The sequence below is a fragment of the Cherax quadricarinatus genome, chromosome 58 (assembly GCF_038502225.1).
Source record: "Cherax quadricarinatus isolate ZL_2023a chromosome 58, ASM3850222v1, whole genome shotgun sequence".
Lineage (NCBI taxonomy): Eukaryota > Metazoa > Arthropoda > Malacostraca > Decapoda > Parastacidae > Cherax > Cherax quadricarinatus.
Window position 1 is genome coordinate 4,498,346 of NC_091349.1, and position 20,498 is coordinate 4,518,843.

General features: G+C 41.9%; 1 protein-coding gene across 1 annotated transcript in view; it reads left to right on the forward strand.

The window, feature by feature from the left end:
• The first annotated feature begins 3,442 nt into the window (after positions 1–3,442).
• LOC128698108 (uncharacterized) overlaps positions 3,443–20,498 on the forward strand; it is a 33,384-nt gene continuing 16,328 nt past the window's right edge. The window contains exons 1-2 of the mRNA XM_070097553.1: positions 3,443–3,653; positions 13,122–13,461. Coding sequence (XP_069953654.1) covers positions 13,336–13,461 — 126 coding nt within the window. The 5' untranslated portion in view covers positions 3,443–3,653; positions 13,122–13,335. The remainder of the gene's footprint in view (positions 3,654–13,121; positions 13,462–20,498) is intronic.

Below are 20,498 nucleotides of genomic sequence, written 5' to 3' on the forward strand. Positions count from 1 at the left end.
TAGAACATCAACGTGCCCACAACACCATTGTAAAACAACGTGCCCACAACACCATTGTAGAACATCAACGTGCCCACAACACCATTGTAAAACAACGTGCCCACAACACCATTGTAAAACATCGACGTGCCCACAACACCATTGTAAAACAACGTGCCCACAACACCATTGTAGAACATCAACGTGCCCACAACACCATTGTAGAACAACGTGCCCACAACACCATTGTAAAAAAAATGATGAATGTCTCGTTGTTTGAGTTTATTGTAAAGAATCAAAATACACAATACCGTGATTGAAACAATACAAAATAGCCTGCACACAGGAATGGTCCAAGACCGACCGAAACGTCGTCATACGTTAAATTCTATGTGTAGGCTGTGTAAATTGTACGTAATTTACTATGTAAATCGATTGTAAAAATGTAATTTACGTATGAAACTTAAATAGAACGTACTTTGCATAGCCCTAAATAGAAACATTAGAGTTAAAAATGTGACTTATTTCCATTATTCAAAAATGTATATAATCTTTAGTTTTAATGTATCTATAGACGCCCTACACAAGAGGCCTGAGCTTGCTACCATCTGCAGCTCATAAGACTGCTATCCCCACGAGCCCCTTTGAGGCGGGGTAGATGGCAGACCAGAGGCCTAGCTTCTCTCTACGAGCCCCGTGAGGGCGGGGAATGTGGCTAGGCCTGGGGACACTTGGTCCCAAAGATGAGGAGGTACTTGTACCTCCTCCCATGGGAGACTTAAGTCTCGAGACACTCCCCAGATAGGGAGCCAAGGCCGGGTCACCACTACTTGGAAAAGACCCGGGCCGGGAGAGTACCGGCGAATAAAAAAAAAAAAAAAAATGTATCTATAGAGGTTTTTTTAAGTCCATAATTTTGCACAGGATATCAGATAAACAAAATAGAAACTAACTTATTAGGTTTTCACACATTTAGTTGATGCTCTCTAATATACAGTATATGATATTATATCAACAAGTATAATTTATCTTAATAATCTATAATTAAATATTTAATTGCACGTTATATATTGTGGCTCTAATGGTATACAATACACAAGGTGTTAAGACATACAGGCAGCAGTTAAGTATCTTTATTTAGAAACGTTTCGTCTACACAGTAGACTTCTTCAGTCGAGAAATAGTATGGTGATAATAAGACGTGGAAAGAGACACTTACGTACCTGCAGTCCATTAGGACTGAAGAAACCACTCGTGGTGAAACGTTTAATATAATAAATGTCCTGAACTGTACATTAGTGCCTTTTTCCACTTCTTCAGTCAAATATAGAGATGTATAGACATTGCAATCAATCCATCACCATCGAAGACGCAGTTTTGAGGTACTCACTCCCTCAGCCTGGAGAAGAGTTCTGCTCCAGAATCTGGAACAATGACGCTGAAGTAACAGAATGTAGATATACTATCAAAGGTGAGGTGCTACCCCCAGGATGCCACCCAAAACAGTTCCTATATCTTCTCCAAAGGATACCAGTTACATCATTTCTTGGGTCCTCCCCAAGGATACAACTCACAAGTCCTCAGGTTCTTCCCCAAGATCCCACCCACAATAGGGAAGTGTTGTGTGGGTTATGATAACTGTGGGATGTGAGAAGCGGGTCAGATTAAACGTTTATGCAGCTAGAAAGAGATTTTGGGAGGTGTTATGGGAATGTATGGGAGTTTCGAACCAAAAACATGATGAAGTGCGCAATGGCAGCAGTTTGTTATATTATGTATTAGTATATAAAAGGCTGACGGGTAAACCTCTGTAACTAGTGGTGACTAGCTATAGTAAGAGTAAGAGGCTGATGGGGTACAGGGATAAAGGTATCAGTGGGTAAGAATAAGCTAAACAAGGAGCACTCTCAGGAGAGAGTGCAAGGAATGATATGCATGTCAAAGAGGCGTTGGGTAAGTTTTAGAATGCAATGTAAAAACGTATAGCTCAGGCTTGTAGTTACAGGGGAGTGGATGGGACTTGAAAAAAAAGATCGGTTGATGGAATGACGAGATAAAGAAGGTGGTAAGTAATTAAGTTTATTTAGGCACAGGTACACATAAGTACAATTTTCATACATGGTGTAAGTTATCTAGGGTAGCCGTAGGATATAATGCATAGGGCACAGGAAAGGTTGTTGAAGTGGTTTGGCTATCTAGAAAGGATGGAAGGGAATAAAATGGTAAAGACTGCGCATAAATTTGGGATCGAAGGAAGTTGTGTTCATCCCAGGAAAGGTTGGATGGATGTGTGAAGGAGGTTCTAAGTAGCAAGGGTTTGAACATATAGCAGCCCAGTGGTGAGCGTAATACATCAGTATGTGAAGAGAGGTTAATTTTAGAGCCTGACATGTTGGAATGTGTGCAGGGTAACATTTATGAAGGATTCAGGGAAACCAGTTAGCCAGACTTGAGTCTTGGAGGTGGAAAGTACGGTGTCTGCACTCTGAAGGATGTGTAAAGATGTTGCAATTAGGAGAGTCATCCGAAGTATGATGTCATCTCACTTCTGGAAAGATAGATTTTGAATAAGAACATAAAAAAGAAGGAACATTGCAGCAGCTGCAGCAGGCCCACTGGCCCATGCGGGGCAGGTCCATGTCAACCTCCAGCTTAGACCAATGGCATAAGTAATGGTGAATTTTTGCTTCCCTTTCTGGATCATCCTACTTGGGTGGGAGACGGCCGATATATATATATATATATATATATATATATATATATATATATATATATATATATATATATATATATATATATATATATATATATATAATCTTCAGTATTGATTCAGAATGTTTTCCAGTAATTTCAACCGTACATTTTGTCTTATAAACAAAAAGTGCATGTGTCGGGTAAATTATATAGAAGATAAAAATAATCTTTGACGCTCAAGTTATCGTGGAACAATTTTATTATTGCCAGACTGATATATTTACTGTCATAATATACCATTAGTTTTGATTTTCCTCTTAAGAAATCACAAATATACCTTTTCCTTGAGCTATATAAAATTCCCATCACGCCTCAATTATTGAGCTAGAATACGTAAGCATTAAAAAAAAATAGGCTGATTTGTATTCAACAATTTAGTTTATATTAGGCCTAATTTACCTATGGTGGCACGTTATTTTCCAGCAAAATATCGTACTATAACTATATACAAGTGAGAATGGAAGACAAAACAATATGCAATGTTTTCTTACCATAAAGGAAATAAGACCTTCATATCACTTTCACTACGCGGTTGCCACCTTTCCACATAATATATATTCCCCCACAGCTCTCAAAATTTTGATTTCCACTACACGTAGCTTAATCAGAATGTGAATTTCAGTTAATGCTTTATCAGACTGAGGTGTAATTAAACTAAAGTAGGAAATTATTGAAATGTATTGAGTATGAGGCAACGTGAGTCAGGTGAGGGAGTAGCAGAGAGAGTTAGTGGTTAGTGAATGTTGAACTTATTGACAGTGTTGCTGGACACTCTGGCTTCCATACATCTCCCTGTGTATACTCTAAAGTCTAGCTAATAGTTGTGTTTGAACTTATAACAATACATAAGCCATAGAAAAGCCCCAGTATAGTGCCATGGACAAATTTACACTTTTCTGATGCGACCATCTTTCTGGAAGGTAAGTCTATATATTAACCATATATCTAAGTCGCTATGTTTATACACAAGACTATCACGAATTTAACAAGTATTCATATATATAAAATTACAGTATGACTGAATATTATTAATTAAATCCAAATTATCCACAAAAACCAAGTTTTATATAATTTAAATAAACATATGTTCATGCCATATGTACTGACTGATTTTAGACATACAGTAGTTGTGTTTTATTATGATTAAGACGAGGATAAACAAAACCAAATATTATGGTTTATTTCCAATAAAATCCATTTTGTTTTGTGTATAATTTTGAAACATATGTATCAAGATGTGATGAAATCTGGGATGGTTGTGATTGTGGTAGTGATGGTGGTAGTAGTGGTAGTAGTGGTGGTATAATAGTAGTGATAGTGACGGCAGTAATGTTGATAGTGTAGTAGTAGAGGTGGTAGTGACAACTACAGTGGCAATAGTAGTGATAATAGAAGTGGTAGTGAAGTAGTAAAGGGTTGGTGATGGTAATCATGTAGTAATAGTAGTGGTAGTATTAGTACAAACGGGTGGTGATGGCAGTGCTGGTAGTAGTATCAGTGAAGGTAACAATGCTGCTAGTAGTATCAGTGAAGGTAATAATGCTGGTAGTAGTATCAGTGAAGGTAATAATGCTGCTAGTAGTATCAGTGAAGATAATGCTGCTAGTAGTATCAGTGAAGGTAATAATGCTGGTAGTAGTATCAGTGAAGGTAACAATGCTGCTAGTAGTATCAGTGAAGGTAATAATGCTGGTAGTAGTATCAGTGAAGGGTAATAATGCTGATAGTAGTATCAGTGAAGGTAATAATGCTGGTAGTAGTATCAGTGAAGGTAATAATGCTGCTAGTAGTATCAGTGAAGGGTAATAATGCTGCTAGTAGTATCAGTGAAGGTAATAATGCTGGTAGTATTATCAGTGAAGGTAATAATGCTGGTAGTAGTATCAGTGAAGGGTAATAATGCTGCTAGTAGTATCAGTGAAGGTAATAATGCTGGTAGTATTATCAGTGAAGGTAATAATGCTGGTAGTAGTATCAGTGAAGGTAATAATGCTGGTAGTAGTATCAGTGAAGGTAATAATGCTGCTAGTAGTATCAGTGAAGGGTAATAATGCTGCTAGTAGTATCAGTGAAGGTAATAATGCTGGTAGTATTATCAGTGAAGGTAATAATGCTGCTAGTAGTATCAGTGAAGGGTAATAATGCTGCTAGTAGTATCAGTGAAGGTAATAATGCTGGTAGTAGTATCAGTGAAGGGTAATAATGCTGGTAGTAGTATCAGTGAAGGTAATAATGCTGGTAGTAGTATCAGTGAAGGGTAATAATGCTGGTAGTAGTATCAGTGAAGGTAATAATGCTGGTAGTATTATCGGTGAAGGGTAATAATGCTGGTAGTAGTATCAGTGAAGGTAATAATGCTGGTAGTAGTATCAGTGAAGGGTAATGCTGGTAATATTATCAGTGAAGGGTAATAATGCTGGTAGTAGTATCAGTGAAGGGTAATGCTGGTAGTAGTATCAGTGAATGTAATAATGCTGCTTGTAGTATCAGTGAAGGTAACAATGCTGCTAGTAGTATCAGTGAAGGGTAATAATGCTGGTAGTAGTATCAGTGAAGGGTAATAATGCTGGTAGTAGTATCAGTGAAGGTAATAATGCTGGTAGTAGTATCAGTGAAGGTAATAATGCTGCTTGTAGTATCAGTGAAGGTAATAATGCTGTTAGTAGTATCAGTGAAGGGTAATAATGCTGGTAGTAGTATCAGTGAAGGTAATAATGCTGCTAGTAGTATCAGTGAAGGGTAATAATGCTGCTAGTAGTATCAGTGAAGGGTAATAATGCTGGTAGTAGTATCAGTGAAGGTAATGCTGGTAGTAGTGTCAGTGAAGGTAATAATGCTGGTAGTAGTATCAGTGAAGGTAATAATGCTGGTAGTATTATCAGTGAAGGTAATAATGCTGGTAGTAGTATTAGTGAAGGTTTACCTGGAGAGAGAGTTTCGGGGGTCAACGCCCCCGCGGCCCGGTCTGTGACCAGGCCTCCTGGTGGATCAGGTAATAATGCTGCTAGTAGTATCAGTGAAGATAATGCTGGTAGTAGTATCAGTGAAGGTAATAATGCTGGTAGTAATGGTAGTAGTAGTAGTAGTAGTAGTAATGAAAGGTGGTAGATACGACCAAGGTCATGGTACAAGCCTCAAAGTAGAAATTCTCAGCTGCTGTCCTTGGCTGTCATCGTTCAGAACTACGCATGTATATTCTCAATCTCAATGATCCTTTAATTATGCTATCCTATCCTATTTTTTCAAATGTTTCATATTAATAAAAGTAAAATATAAATAAAATGTAGAACTACGACTTGAGAATAAGAATTTTTTTCCATATTTTTTGTATGACTAAACTCTTTACGTGCATGTGAATTGATTGGCGTTAATGCAGGATATATATACTGAGAGGTATATACATCGCAGTATATATATACATATACACTGAGAGTTTTATCACTGTTTAAGGTATTAAAGTGTTCTTGACTGATAATGAACAGGTGACCTACAGTCTTAATAACCAGCGTGTAGTCGATAGGCTTCAAACCCCATTAATCCCGGAATTCATGATGTGGGTGGAAGTCAAAAGATTAGAGGCACATTATCCAGACTGATGTTCTGTTTGTTCTGTTGTATTCTGCCAGCTCAGGCTGAAGGATTTATGGAACTTATCCTTTGTGAAGAAGCTAATATTATCATTAATACTCGTCTTTCTTCATCATCGTCATCTCTTATATTTATGGGGAAGCGTTAGACCCTTATAAATCCATAAAGAATTTTTTCTGTATCATAGGTTGCTTCTTTCTTTAATAACTTAATGCGACTCTCAGTAGCCTTGCTGAAATCTAGGTAGTCATTATATTCGTTATCATGATCTGTTGCCTTAAATGCCGTGTTGAAAAAATTGTGAATCTGTGTCGAAACTCATTAATCAAATTATTTTTATCATAGTGGCTTCTGATTATATCCGGCACTATTGATTCCAGTAATTTTCCCTCAGGCTGAATGGGCGGTAATTCGATGGTAAGGTTTTTTCTCCCTTATTTTTCTTACATATGACTCACATTTATAGCGACATTGAACATCTTGCATTCTTTAAGAACTCTTGAAAACAGTTCATGGGGACCCGGGGACTTATTGTGTAGCATTTGTTTCAATCAATCTACATGTTTAATAACAAGGTGTATCTCTAGTGATAATACGTAATGTTTCCTGAGGGTCTTTAAAATTATCAGTTACAGGTGGTTCATTTGCGTCTGGTCTGTAGATTTAAATTTGAACACTATAGTGAAGTGCTCCATGTACAGCCTATTGCCGTAAAATTCATCATTTTCTTTTGGTTTAGATAGGTTGTGTCTAACCCAGTTTTAACGCTACTTGTACAAGTAGGCTCCTTAATAGTTTGTTCCACTTGTCTACAGATGCCGACCCAGTGCTTTCCCGTATCTTTGTGTCAAATTTGAAGCCATGAGAGCCACATTTAGACCTAAAACATCTACACTCAAGATGTAACTTCTTGGGAAGGAGGGTGTACAAAATGTCCTTGAGGGAGCCTCAAGGCTGGGAGTCAAGAATTATGATCTTGTATTACAGACCAAAGTTATGGCTAGCTGTGGAGAAAAACCTGGTGTTAGTTTAACTAACAGCCTATTATGCACCCCATACCCATCCTATGGATGACAGTCAAAAGATTACAGAGGTACATAACTGGTCCAAGGACTGGGCCCCAAAGATATGATAGCTAACCAAACTGCAAGAATATGGAACTGTTTACATGTTTATATCTGGTCACAATCGTAATAAATTGTTCATGGATGTGGTCAAACCATCATTGTGAAGCTTGTAAGTGGTTTTTGTAACATGTGACTTATTCTGAACTCGACAGTATTACATTCCAGTGGTCTAATTATAGTGTTCAAACAGCCAGGTATTTGTGTGTTCGTATGTTTACCCTGACGGTAAAAATAAATTAGTAGATACTTAAAATGATGTAAATAATTCTGCTTGTTCCTTGGCTTATTAGGTTTAGAGTCTATCGACTACACATTGGTTATTCAGGCTGTACGTCATCTATAAACCAGTCAAGAATACTTTATCTTTAAAATAGGAAATAAAGTAACAATACGTATACACTGAGATGTATATTTCTAGGTATAAATATATATATATATATACCCTGTCATTCTAGAAGCCGGGTATCTTTGTTAATGTATCATATATAACTCAGATCGAATTCCGATTTGTTAAAGTAACTCAAAGTTGTCTGCAAGTTAGTGAATCTGTCAGATAAATAGAATGTGCATGACCATTCAGCTAGACGGAAGTAGTGTTGGGGGGGGGGGTCATTATATGACGCACTGGCTGGACGGGTGGGTGTGGTGCCACCTGTCACACTGTGCTGTCACTGGCTGGACTGGTAGGTGTGGTGCCACCTGTCACACTGTGCTGTCACTGGCTGGACTGGTAGGTGTGGTGCCACCTGTCACACTGTGCTGTCACTGGCTGGACTGGTAGGTGTGGTGCCACCTGTCACACTGTGCTGTCACTGGCTGGACTGGTAGGTGTGGTGCCACCTGTCACACTGTGCTGTCACTGGCTGGACTGGTAGGTGTGGTGCCACCTGTCACACTGTGCTGTCACTGGCTGGACTGGTAGGTGTGGTGCCACCTGTCACACTGTACTGTCACTGGTAGGTGTGGTGCCACCTGTCACACTGTGCTATCACTGGCTGGACTGGTAGGTGTGGTGCCACCTGTCACACTGTGCTGTCACTGGCTGGACTGGTAGGTGTGGTGCCACCTGTCACACTGTGCTGTCACTGGCTGGACTGGTAGGTGTGGTGCCACCTGTCACACTGTGCTGTCACTGGCTGGACTGGTAGGTGTGGTGCCACCTGTCACACTGTGCTGTCACTGGCTGGACGGGTAGGTGTGGTGCCACCTGTCACACTGTGCTGTCACTGGCTGGACTGGTAGGTGTGGTGCCACCTGTCACACTGTGCTGTCACTGGCTGGACGGGTAGTGTGGTGCCACCTGTCACACTGTGCTGTCACTGGCTGGACTGGTAGGTGTGGTGCCACCTGTCACACTGTGCTGTCACTGGCTGGACGGGTAGTGTGGTGCCACCTGTCACACTGTGCTGTCACTAGCTGGACTGGTAGGTGTGGTGCCACCTGTCACACTGCTGTCACTGGCTGGACGGGTAGGTGTGGTGCCACCTGTCACACTATGCTGTAACTGGCTGGACGGGTAGGTGTTGTGGTGCCACCTGTCACACTGTGCTGTCACTGGCTGGACGGGTAGATGTGGTGCCACCTGTCACATTGTGCTGTCACTGGCTGGACGGGTAGGTGTGGTGCCACCTGTCACACTGTGCTGTCACTGGCTGGACGGGTAGGTGTTGTGGTGCCACCTGTCACACTGTGCTGTCACTGGCTGGACGGGTAGGTGTTGTGGTGCCACCTGTCACACTGTGCTGTCACTGGCTGGACGGGTAGGTGTGGTGCCACCTGTCACACTGTGCTGTCACTGGCTGGACGGGTAGGTGTGGTGCCACCTGTCAAACTGCGCTGTCACTGGCAACACGTGAGACAGTGCTGATTTTTGAAGTTTGCGATATACAAATACACGGGGCCAGGAGCTGTGATTAGACTCCTGTACCCACAATTACTCAGATATGGTAAACACGAGGAAATTAAATCTTCATCAGAGTACAAAACAAATTCTGGCCACAAAATAGAGCGAAACACCAACGTCAAAGACCTGGGAGTGATCATGTCGGAGGATCTCACCTTCAAGGACCATAACATTGTATCAATCGCATCTGCTAGAAAAATGACAGGATGGATAATGAGAACCTTCAAAACGAGGGCTGCCAAGCCCATGATGACACTCTTCAGGTCACTTGTTCTATCTAGGCTGGAATATTGCTGCACACTAACAGCACCTTTCAAGGCAGGTGAAATTGCTGACCTAGAAAATGTACAGAGAACCTTCACGGCGCGCATAACGGAGATAAAACACCTCAATTACTGGGAGCGCTTGAGGTTCCTGAACCTGTATTCCCTGGAACGCAGGAGGGAGAGATACATGATTATATACACCTGGAAAATCCTAGAGGGACTAGTACCGAACTTGCACACGAAAATCACTCACTACGAAAGCAAAAGACTTGGCAGACGATGCAACATCCCCCCAATGAAAAGCAGGGGTGTCACTAGCACGTTAAGAGACCATACAATAAGTGTCAGGGGCCCGAGACTGTTCAACTGCCTCCCAGCATACATAAGGGGGATTACCAACAGACCCCTGGCAGTCTTCAAGCTGGCACTGGACAAGCACCTAAAGTCGGTTCCTGATCAGCCGGGCTGTGGCTCGTACGTTGGTTTGCGTGCAGCCAGCAGTAACAGCCTGGTTGATCAGGCTCTGATCCACCAGGAGGCCTGGTCACAGACCGGGCCGCGGGGGCGTTGACCCCCGGAACTCTCTCCAGGTAAACTCTAGGTAAACATATAGGTGAGTATATATATATTATATATATATTTGTATAATATATATATATATATATATATGTATATTATATATATTTATATATGTAATATATATATATATATATATGTATATATATATATATATATATATATATATATATATATATATATATATATATATATATATATATATATATATATATATAAGATGGGGTCCACCTCTGGTGTAAATTGTGGGACCCATAGCCTCGGAGAAGTGGATAAAAAGGCTTCAAGGAAGAATATTTGGATTTCTTTCTGAAGCAGTTTGAATATTCCACTTCCCCTACCACCCCATCTTTTAATATATATATATATTTTTTTTACCAATAGGAATATTTTATTACATAATAGGGTACAGAAGATTTAAGAGATACATTGTTGATATAAGGGTGGCATATACGGTACATGTTGTTACGTGTGTATCACCGATTATAAGGCGAAAATCTCATCCAGCTCCTCAGAGCTGGGGCGTGTGCCCAAAATACAGCAGGCATTACCCCTTTGAACAGCCGCACTGAGCCGCTGGAACAGAAAACTAGCTGCCCTGGGATCCCTAGTTACCCTGATGAGCCTTTTTCCCAGCTCCTTAAGGAATTTAGATGCACTCTTTCCCCATGAGCCAAGGGTCTCTGAGCCTATGGGAACAAACATATAATGATGGGCAAGTTCTCCATATTTTCTAGACTTTTGGGACTCCCTGAAGCTGGCAGCTGCCCCTCCTTCTTCCCTGGTGTATTGGAGATAGGTATCAGCCAAGGTAGATGCACATGTATAGTCCCACACCACCTGCTTCCCATCTGTCCAGGCTTGAAGGGTGATACCATCTGGACGCTTCTGGCTGCCATCAGATCTGCATAGCTGGGGTGGCTCCCTTACTGCTGGGCATCCGGCTGTTTTGAGGCTCCTCTTGATAATGTTATTAACCTCCTCATGTCTTGCAATCTTTCCCTCGGATTTACGGCACACAAGACCATGGTACCCGAATCGGTCTGCTGCTTCACTGCCACAAATACACCTGTGTTCGGCGAGAATAGGGGCGGCAAGTCGAAGGGCAACACCGATGCGGATGGTCTGTGGGTCGAGGCGTGTGCCAAGGCTGGAGTTGGGAACAGCCAACAGAAAGTCCCCAGCATGAGGGGCTCTCACTGCCAGGAGGCGGGCTCTATCCTTCCCTAACACACTCTGAAGCATTGTTGAGGCTATATTTTCCACTATTGGACCATCCCAGTGCGATTGTTTGTAGTTGTTGGGGGGAGCTGGTCTGGTTTCAGAGCCCGTTAGATTATCCCAGATCATTGCTCCGTCAATGAATTTTTGGTCCTGGACTCCAATCTTGTCCCTAAGATGTTCAGGGAGAATCGCTGCTACAAGCTCTCTGGATGCAATACACGAGGACAGAAAAGCAGATAACGCAATCTCTGATGACTTGCGGACACCAATGCCTCCTAGTCTGACTGGAAGTGTAGCTTGGTTCCACTGCCCGTCTTCTAGAGTAAGGTTAAGTACTTTCGTAAAAATCTGCCTCAGAATACTGTCATATTCGTGCAGTATAGGGTTATCATATGAAGGTGCACATCTTAGGAAATATGTCAACCTGGGCAGACTCAAGCACTTTGTGAGAAGGTACAAGCCATCGTGAGTGTCCAGATTGCCTATTCGTTGTTCCATTCTCCTTAACTCTTCCAATTTCTTCCTGAGAATTGTGTCAATGGCATTGCTTCCCAGAGGTGCTCCTAGCAAGACACTATTTATGGGGGCAATGACTGCTGCTCCTGGTAGTTTTGATCTCACTGCATTTATCACTCGTTAACTGACTGAGATTTCACATTTGGATAGATTCAGGATGAGACCCATTTCCTGTCAGTGTCATTACCTGTGTAAGGTCATGTAGGAGGGACTCCTTTGTACCTGCTAGTGTGCCATCATCTAGGAACCAGATGTTTAGCTCGCTGGTCAGTCTGTGATTTCCCTAACTGCTATACAGAAGAGAAATGGTGCAAGAGGATCTCCTTGTTGGACACCCTCCGATGATGTGATTTCATGCTCTCCAAAGAGCAATAAGTATATGTTATAGGTTACGTTACGTTGCATGTAAGTATATTTAACCTACAATAACAAAGTTAACACATCTTCCTGAACTAATTCGTTTAATATCTGACGATGCTAGTGTATGGTGCGAGAACGGCCATACAGTCCCCTAGCAACAAGGTATTTATTACTGCTGGGTAACAGAGCCAGCAGAAGTTAGGAAACGACCACATGCTACAACCCTTCCAGGGTTTGACCCTGTTCTTTCGGTTGTTAGTCGATAATACTTTAAGTACCCTAAGAAGTACCCCGTTATGAACCATTTTGAGGGGAGGGGAACTATAAAATATAACCTATCAATTTTTATTGTAATAAAATTTTAATAACACTAAGACGTAGCTGGAGTTTCAGCTTCGTATGATAATGGGATGAAATGATTTTTTTTTTTTGAGATGTGGTAAAAATACTAATTTGTGTATCGCTTAAGTCTGTCATGATCGTTGGTCATAATTAAGAAGCTGTGTAAAACCCAGATTCTCCAGTTGTGTTCATGGTGATTACTGATTAACAAACTGATGTAATCTGCAGTGTTGAACGTAATGTTAATGAAGAGTGTTGCCTCCAGTTCATCCTGCTTGCTGACCGCTCTGAAACTGAAGGAATATTCTTATGTGAGGCATATTCGCGTCTTTAGCTTCCATCTTTGTCGCAGTGTTTGTTTCCCTACTCTTTAACAATCTTTTTCTCTCCATGTAAAGTTCTCATGGTATCTTATATGTTGTAATGACGTCTCAGCATCCTTGTAAAAAATGAACACTCTTATTAACGCTGATTTTTTCCCCACAGAATCAGTATTTGCAGCATGAGTGTGGTGACAATAGTAGTAGCAACAACATTAACAGGAGCAGCAACAACAGTAGCAAAACAACTACAGTGCAACAGTAATGATCACTGTTTCATGAACACAACAGAGCACAAAAAAGCTGTTTAGGAACAGCAGTCCTTCCTGTGCAGAAAGTACAGTAGTTACTGTCGTAGCTACAGCAGCAGCACTACAAAGATGCTGACAGACAGACAGACGAGGTTGAAGAGGCTGGTGGTGGTAGCGGTGATGTTAATGATCCTAAGCTGGCTAGATGCTGTCTTCAATCCTCTGGAACACGACCCAGCCACTCACACCGCCAAGGTAACAACTAACTCCCTTTCTCCCTCTCACCTTCCTTGCTTGGTTAATGGGGTGTGAAGCCTATCGACTACACAAGGGTCATTCAGGCTGCATGTAACCTTGTCACCACCAGACAAGGATAATTTAATCCTTAAAATAGGGATTAAATCTCCAGCGTATACACGATAAGAGAAATGAGCCTCTCCGTGTATATATATCCTATGACACATTATTCACACGATGTACTTGTAATATTTAGTGGTAATTAACCTAATATATATAAGGTTTGATTGTTTATCTGCAAATAAGTTGAAATGTCTCACTGAGTTTTCCTATTTAATCTAGAAGAAAAATCTCTATAAATGGTGAATGATAGAGAACCTTCACCATTTTCTAAGTGTCTGCCGTATTTTTTTAATTGTGCCCCCTCTTTCTTAGCCCTTTCCCCGTATACTTGTTTGGTATAGTATTTATTCCCGTGCGTGGGTGGCTTCCAGATCTCTCTAACAAATGTCATTAATTAACTTGCAACTGGAAGATATGTTATTGGCAATTAGCAGCAAAGATCTTGTCGCTAAATGGTCAAACTTGCATAATTAGGTTCATTCTACCTGTTATCAGGGAAATGTGAAACAGCGTAGTTACTGGTGCATATATGTGTTGACGTCAAGGGTGCTCTGTCAAGTGATTGGCTGTTTTTAGTAAATTAATAAGTGCAGAATATGGTATCATCTAGTATTGCCTGAGTAGTTTTGTTCTTAAAGAACAAAAAACCTAGTCAGTAGTCCAAGTCGGACCATAAGTTTTTTTTTTTTTCTGTATGTGCAGGTTAGTATTTGTGTTTTGTTAGCCTTATCGCACACAACCAATATTGAGTGTGTGATTTCTTCTTACCATGACTCCCAAGTTCTTTCCAGTCTGAATGATCAAGCTTCACAGCACATAGTTTGTAAGTACAGTATGAAGGTTACTTTCATTTCCAAGGATTGGGACTTTAACCTTTACCACACTGAACCGCATCTGCCACTCTTCCAAAACATTAGCTTGTCTAAATCTTATTGTGGTTCAGTGACATATTCTTGCTATTCTGTTATTCAGCCTATTTTTGCGTCATCAGCTAATTTATTCATTTTTGCATTTTATTCCCTCGTCAAGGTCATTAATATAGATTATGAACAACAAGGGGCCTAAAACTGATACTTGTGGAACGTCACTTACAACTGATCTCCATTCTTATTTCACCTCCAAACTGTTTCCTGTTAGTCAGCCATGCCTCGATCTATGAGATAACTTTTCCTTTAGTGCTATGTGCTACCACTTTCTTAATCTTTCCGTGTGGGACTCGTCAAAAGCTTCACAGAAATTCATATAAACGCCATTGTATTCTTCACTATGTCCCACTGCCTTAAAGTTAGAGGGTTAATAAATTTGATTCACGAAATCGTAATGAAACGATTGCAAACAAACCATACCACGGGTGAGGTTAGAACCCGCGACGGTCTGGAGTTTTGAGATTCTGATAGCGGGTTCTAACCCCGTCCGTGGTATGTTTTTTTTTTTTTTTTTTTTTAGTAAATTTGTCAGTCAAGAACGGCCCCTTGTAAATCCATGTTGAAATTCACTAATTAGGTTGTGCTCATCAAAGTGCTTCTTATTATATCGGCTATTGTTAATTCTAATAATTTTCCTACTATTGAGGTCAGGGTTATTGGGTGGTCAGATTTATTGTACCAGTCGCAGTATTGTGCCTTTTTGTTCTTATTGGGCAGTAATTTGATGTATGCTTTATATTCTGATTGGAAGACAGGAATTTCATTAGCCATCTTCAACATCAGCATGATGTTGAAGATATGCCGAACGGGTTAGTTAGTAGTTGACTTCAGTGACACTGCATTCTTTAAGTACCCTTGAGAGCAGTTCGTCCGAGCTAGGGCGACTTTTTTTTTTTAATGTGTACTTGTTTAATAACCATGTCCCTGGCCCAGGCCCTCTATAATTTTTAATTGCTGGGATGTCATTTGTCTTCTTGTGTGAAGACCAACAAAAAGTAACTTAAAAAGAGAGCACATTTCATTAGTTTTAGTGATCCAATTTTACCGTTGATATTTGTCCTATACACTTGAAAGAATTATTTGTATTTTATCGTGGATTCACTTGCCACTTTAATTTCATAGTCACTGACGGTCGTTTAGCTTTTCTGATCTCCCCTCCCCATTTTTTTTTACCTCTTAAGATGCGCCTGTAAAGTTCTTTCTTCAGTCCTAAGATATGTTTTTGTCTCTTCTTAATCCATTTGGTATAGTTTTAACTTGATTTAATTTCTTTCACTGCCGTTTCAAAGATCATCGACAGACTCACAGCCTGATAACCCCAGTCAGCACAAGACAGGTGCTCCCTAAGTCTGCTATAAACTACAGAACTAAAATCTGAGACCTTTACTGCATAATCCTTCTCATCAACCCTCCCAGTTAATAAGAAAAGTAATAACTTCGTGATTACTTGTGTCAGGCTCATCCTTGATCTCTAGACTATTTACTAAGGGCTCCTTGTTTGACAGAACCAGGTCCAGCAGGTTCAGTTACAAACTGCTTTAAAGAAGCAGTCTTGAACTGCTACTGTGAAGTTACAGTATTCCAGTCAATTTGGCTACAATTATAATTCAATTCAAAGTTTATTCTCTATAAGGATTACAATGCTGAGTTTACAGAAATTTGGTTATTGTTTGGTTTACATGTAGTAAAATTGTGATTACAGAGTGTACCACTAGAACGCTTAGCATGGCTAGGCATTTCGGGCATACTTAGTTTTATTCTTAATTGTAAAATATTACGAATTATGAGGTAAGTTGGTATTATGGCTAAGTGACTAAATACTAGTTTGTGAGTTTAGCAATGTGAATGCTTTTGTTTTGGCACAGTATATAGTTTCAGTATTGGAGTATCACAGGATTCATTATTTTAAGACTGAGATTAATATTTCTGTTTATGGTCAAATGAGTGAGCGAGTGTAAGTGTGAACCACCAGGTGGATCACTACGTTATCGTATTTCGAAGCCTTAACATTTTCGTCCCGAAGTTTCCCTTGGTCGCTTTCCACGCTTGGGAGGGGGTCAGTATATCACATCTTTAATAAACTTTTCGAGCCCTAGAAATTCTACTCGAGAGATTGTGTCTGTCCTTTCGGCCTTGAGATCTGTGTTTAAGCAGTTTTCTTTGACTTATAGCGCCATCCGTAGCCCCTCTTCCCGTTATTTCCAGTAACGTGGAGCAACCTCTTGAAATGTGGCATTTGGCAGGCACGTCCCGATTTTTCAAATTAAATCGGATGATGTCTCTCTTATGTATCTTCACGTTTGTTTTCAGTCCTGGATTACTTTTAATAACACCATACGGGATAACAGTAAGTGAATTTCGCCACTGTTGTGTCTGTAACGAGGTGCGGTGGTACCACATTTTGCGGCGTAGTGACAAGGTCCTGTAAGAGGATGGTGACTCTGAGTCCTTGACTCTCCAAGGTGTCACTTTCCCAGTTGTCTCTCCTCACCCACCTAGTTAGTACCATTCTGCCTTGATGTGCAGAATGATACTATTGTTGAAATGTTTCTCATGCCCGAAATACCTCAGCATGCTAGTGGCTTTCTTTGTACCTTTAACACGCTTTATATACATTCACACATTGTAACCTATGCAAAGAAATAAAATTTGATTTGATACACAGTAGGCTTCTTCAGTCAAATACAGAGTCAGCAAGTGTAGTAGTGAAATACAGATGACGTGATCAGTCCATCAACCTTGGAAAAAAAGTACGTATTTGAGGTGGTCAGTCCCTCAGCCTGAGAAGAGTTTAGTTCCATGATCTGGAACGACCATGGAACCACCTCAACTATTTATCTAAGGTTGAAGGACTGATTACATCATCTTCATTTCACTACTACACTTGCTGACTCTGTATTTGACTGAAGAAGCCTACTGTGTAGGCGAAACGTTTCAATAATAAACATACCCATGTGCCTTCATCATCAACTTGTCAGTATTTTATACCATTTTCAGCATTATGTCTTACATTACAAGACATTAATAAACAGATTTAGAACGGCTGTCACTCTCTGCACCGACCATCTTGTCTTCACTCCTGTTTTCACTCGCTTTCCCTTGCCTGCTTTCACTCTTCCTAGTTTACTTTTCTTGTGTACACTCATTCTGTTTACAGTATTACTTTCCACCTTACACTCAAGTTGACATTATCTCAACTACTGTATCCACTAGATGAGTTTTTTTTTTTTTTTTGTCGAGATTCAACTTACAAATTTAAGTCTCACCAATTGTCGTATATACGGTAGTAAATTACAAAGACCCAATATGCGGTGTATGGCATTTTATTAAGACGTTTCAACCACCTGCTGAACGAAACGTCTCAATAAAATGCAATAAACCATATATTAAATCTTATTAACATAGTAACTTTGGCGCAAATTAATCTGGCAAAACTCGGTTAAATATGACTTTTTTTGTGTCTGAGTTTCTGTCTTAGTTAACTGTGATCTACTGTAGTTAAGTTACATGCAGTTAACGAGGCTAGTTGTGCGTTGTTCAGAAATTCACAATATAAGGAAAAGTAGCATTGTGGTAGGTGTACTGGCCTGTACTAGGCTGGCATGTACTAGGCTGGCATGTACTAGGCTGGCATGTACTAGGCTGGCATGTACTAGGCTGGCCTGTACTAGGCTGGCATGTACTAGGCTGGCATGTACTAGGCTGGCCTGTACTAGGCTGTCATGTACTAGGCTGGCATGTACTAGGCTGTCATGTACTAGGCTGGCATGTACTAGGCTGGCATGTACTAGGCTGGCATGTACTAGGCTGGCATGTACTAGGCTGGCATGTACTAGGCTGGCATGTACTAGGCTGGCCTGTACTAGGCTGGCATGTACTAGGCTGGCATGTACTAGGCTGGCATGTACTAGGCTGTCATGTACTAGGCTGGCATGTACTAGGCTGTCATGTACTAGGCTGGCATGTACTAGGCTGGCATGTACTAGGCTGTCATGTACTAGGCTGGCATGTACTAGGCTGGCATGTACTAGGCTGGCATGTACTAGGCTGTCATGTACTAGGCTGGCATGTACTAGGCTGGCTTGTACTAGGCTGGCATGTACTAGGCTGGCATGTACTAGGCTGGCTTGTACTAGGCTGGCATGTACTAGGCTGGCATGTACTAGGCTGGCTTGTACTAGGCTGGCATGTACTAGGCTGGCATGTATTTGTCCAACCTCTCTAAATCTGCTGAATTAGCTTCCTTATATAAGGACATTTTTCTTATATACCATTCTTGGATTACTGATTCTTTTTCTTTCTGCCTCGTGAACGTGTAAGACGGTAGGTCGATCTTAGATCTGAGACCGGGTCGTAGGAGCGATGAACCTCGGAACCGTCACTAGATAGCATATATCCTCAGATATGTAATTAACTCGCTTGGAACTTCAGTGAGTCTTCGGATCCACGTCAAACTTTAAACAGTGATACAAGGGAGTTAGTGCCGAGGATTGCTTCCTTAGGGAGAATCTAATTGGAACCTCAGTGGTATGAAGACTCTGTTAGAGGGGTGGTGTGGAGGTTCTCTTTGAGTGGTTGTGAGGGTGGTGTGGAGGTTGTGAGGGTGGTGTGGAAGTTGTGAGGGTGGTGTGGAGGTTGTGAGGGTGGTGTGGAAGTTGTGAGGGTGGTGTGGAGGTTGTGAGGGTGGTGTGGAAGTTGGGTGGGTGGTGTGGAGGTTGTGAGGGTGGTGTGGAAGTTGGGTGGGTGGTGTGGAGGTTGTGAGGGTGATGTGGAAGTTATGAGGGTGATGTGGAGGTTGTGAGGGTGATGTGGAGGTTGTGAGGGTAGTGTGGAGGTTGTGAGGGTGGTGTGGAGGTTATGAGGGTGTGGAGGTTGTGAGGGTGATGTAGAGGTTGTGAGGGTGGTGTGGAGGTTGTGAGGGTGGTGTGGAGGTTGTGAGGGTGGTGTGGAAGTTGTGAGGGTGGTGTTGAGGTTGTGAGGGTGGTGTGGAAGTTGGGTGGGTGGTGTGGAGGTTGTGAGGGTGGTGTGGAAGTTGTGAGGGTGGTGTTGAGGTTGTGAGGGTGGTGTGGAAGTTGGGTGGGTGGTGTGGAGGTTGTGAGGGTGGTGTGGAAGTTGGGTGGGTGGTGTGGAGGTTGTGAGGGTGATGTGGAGGTTGTGAGGGTGGTGTGGAGGTTGTGAGGGTGGTGTGGAGGTTGTGAGGGTGATGTGGAAGTTATGAGGGTGATGTGGAGGTTGTGAGGGTGATGTGGAGGTTGTGAGGGTAGTGTGGAGGTTGTGAGGGTGGTGTGGAGGTTATGAGGGTGGTGTGGAGGTTGTGAGGGTGGTGTGGAGGTTGTGAGGGTGATGTGGAAGTTATGAGGGTGATGTGGAGGTTGTGAGGGTGATGTGGAGGTTGTGAGGGTAGTGTGGAGGTTGTGAGGGTGGTGTGGAGGTTATGAGGGTGGTGTGGAGGTTGTGAGGGTGGTGTGGAGGTTGTGAGGGTGGTGTGGAGGTTGTGAGGGTGGTGTGGAGGTTGTGAGGGTGGTGTGGAGGTTGTGAGGGTGATGTGGAAGTTATGAGGGTGATGTGGAGGTTGTGAGGGTGATGTGGAGGTTGTGAGGGTAGTGTGGAGGTTGTGAGGGTGGTGTGGAGGTTATGAGGGTGGTGTGGAGGTTGTGAGGGTGATGTGGAGGTTGTGAGGGTGAAGTTGTGAGGGTGGTGTGGAGGTTGTAAGGATGGTGTGGAGGTTGTGAGGGTGGTGTGGAAGTTGTGAGGGTGGTGTGGAGGTTGTGAGGGTGGTGTGGAGGTTGTGAGGGTGGTGTGGAGGTTGTGAGGGTGGTGTGGAGGTTGTGAGGGTGATGTGGAAGTTACGAGGGTGATGTGGAGGTTGTGAGGGTGATGTGGAGGTTGTGAGGGTGGTGTGGAGGTTGTGAGGGTGGTGTGGAGGTTGTGAGGGTGGTGTGGAGGTTGTGAGGGTGGTGTGGAAGTTGTGAGGGTGGTGTGGAGGTTGTGAGGGTGATGTGGAGG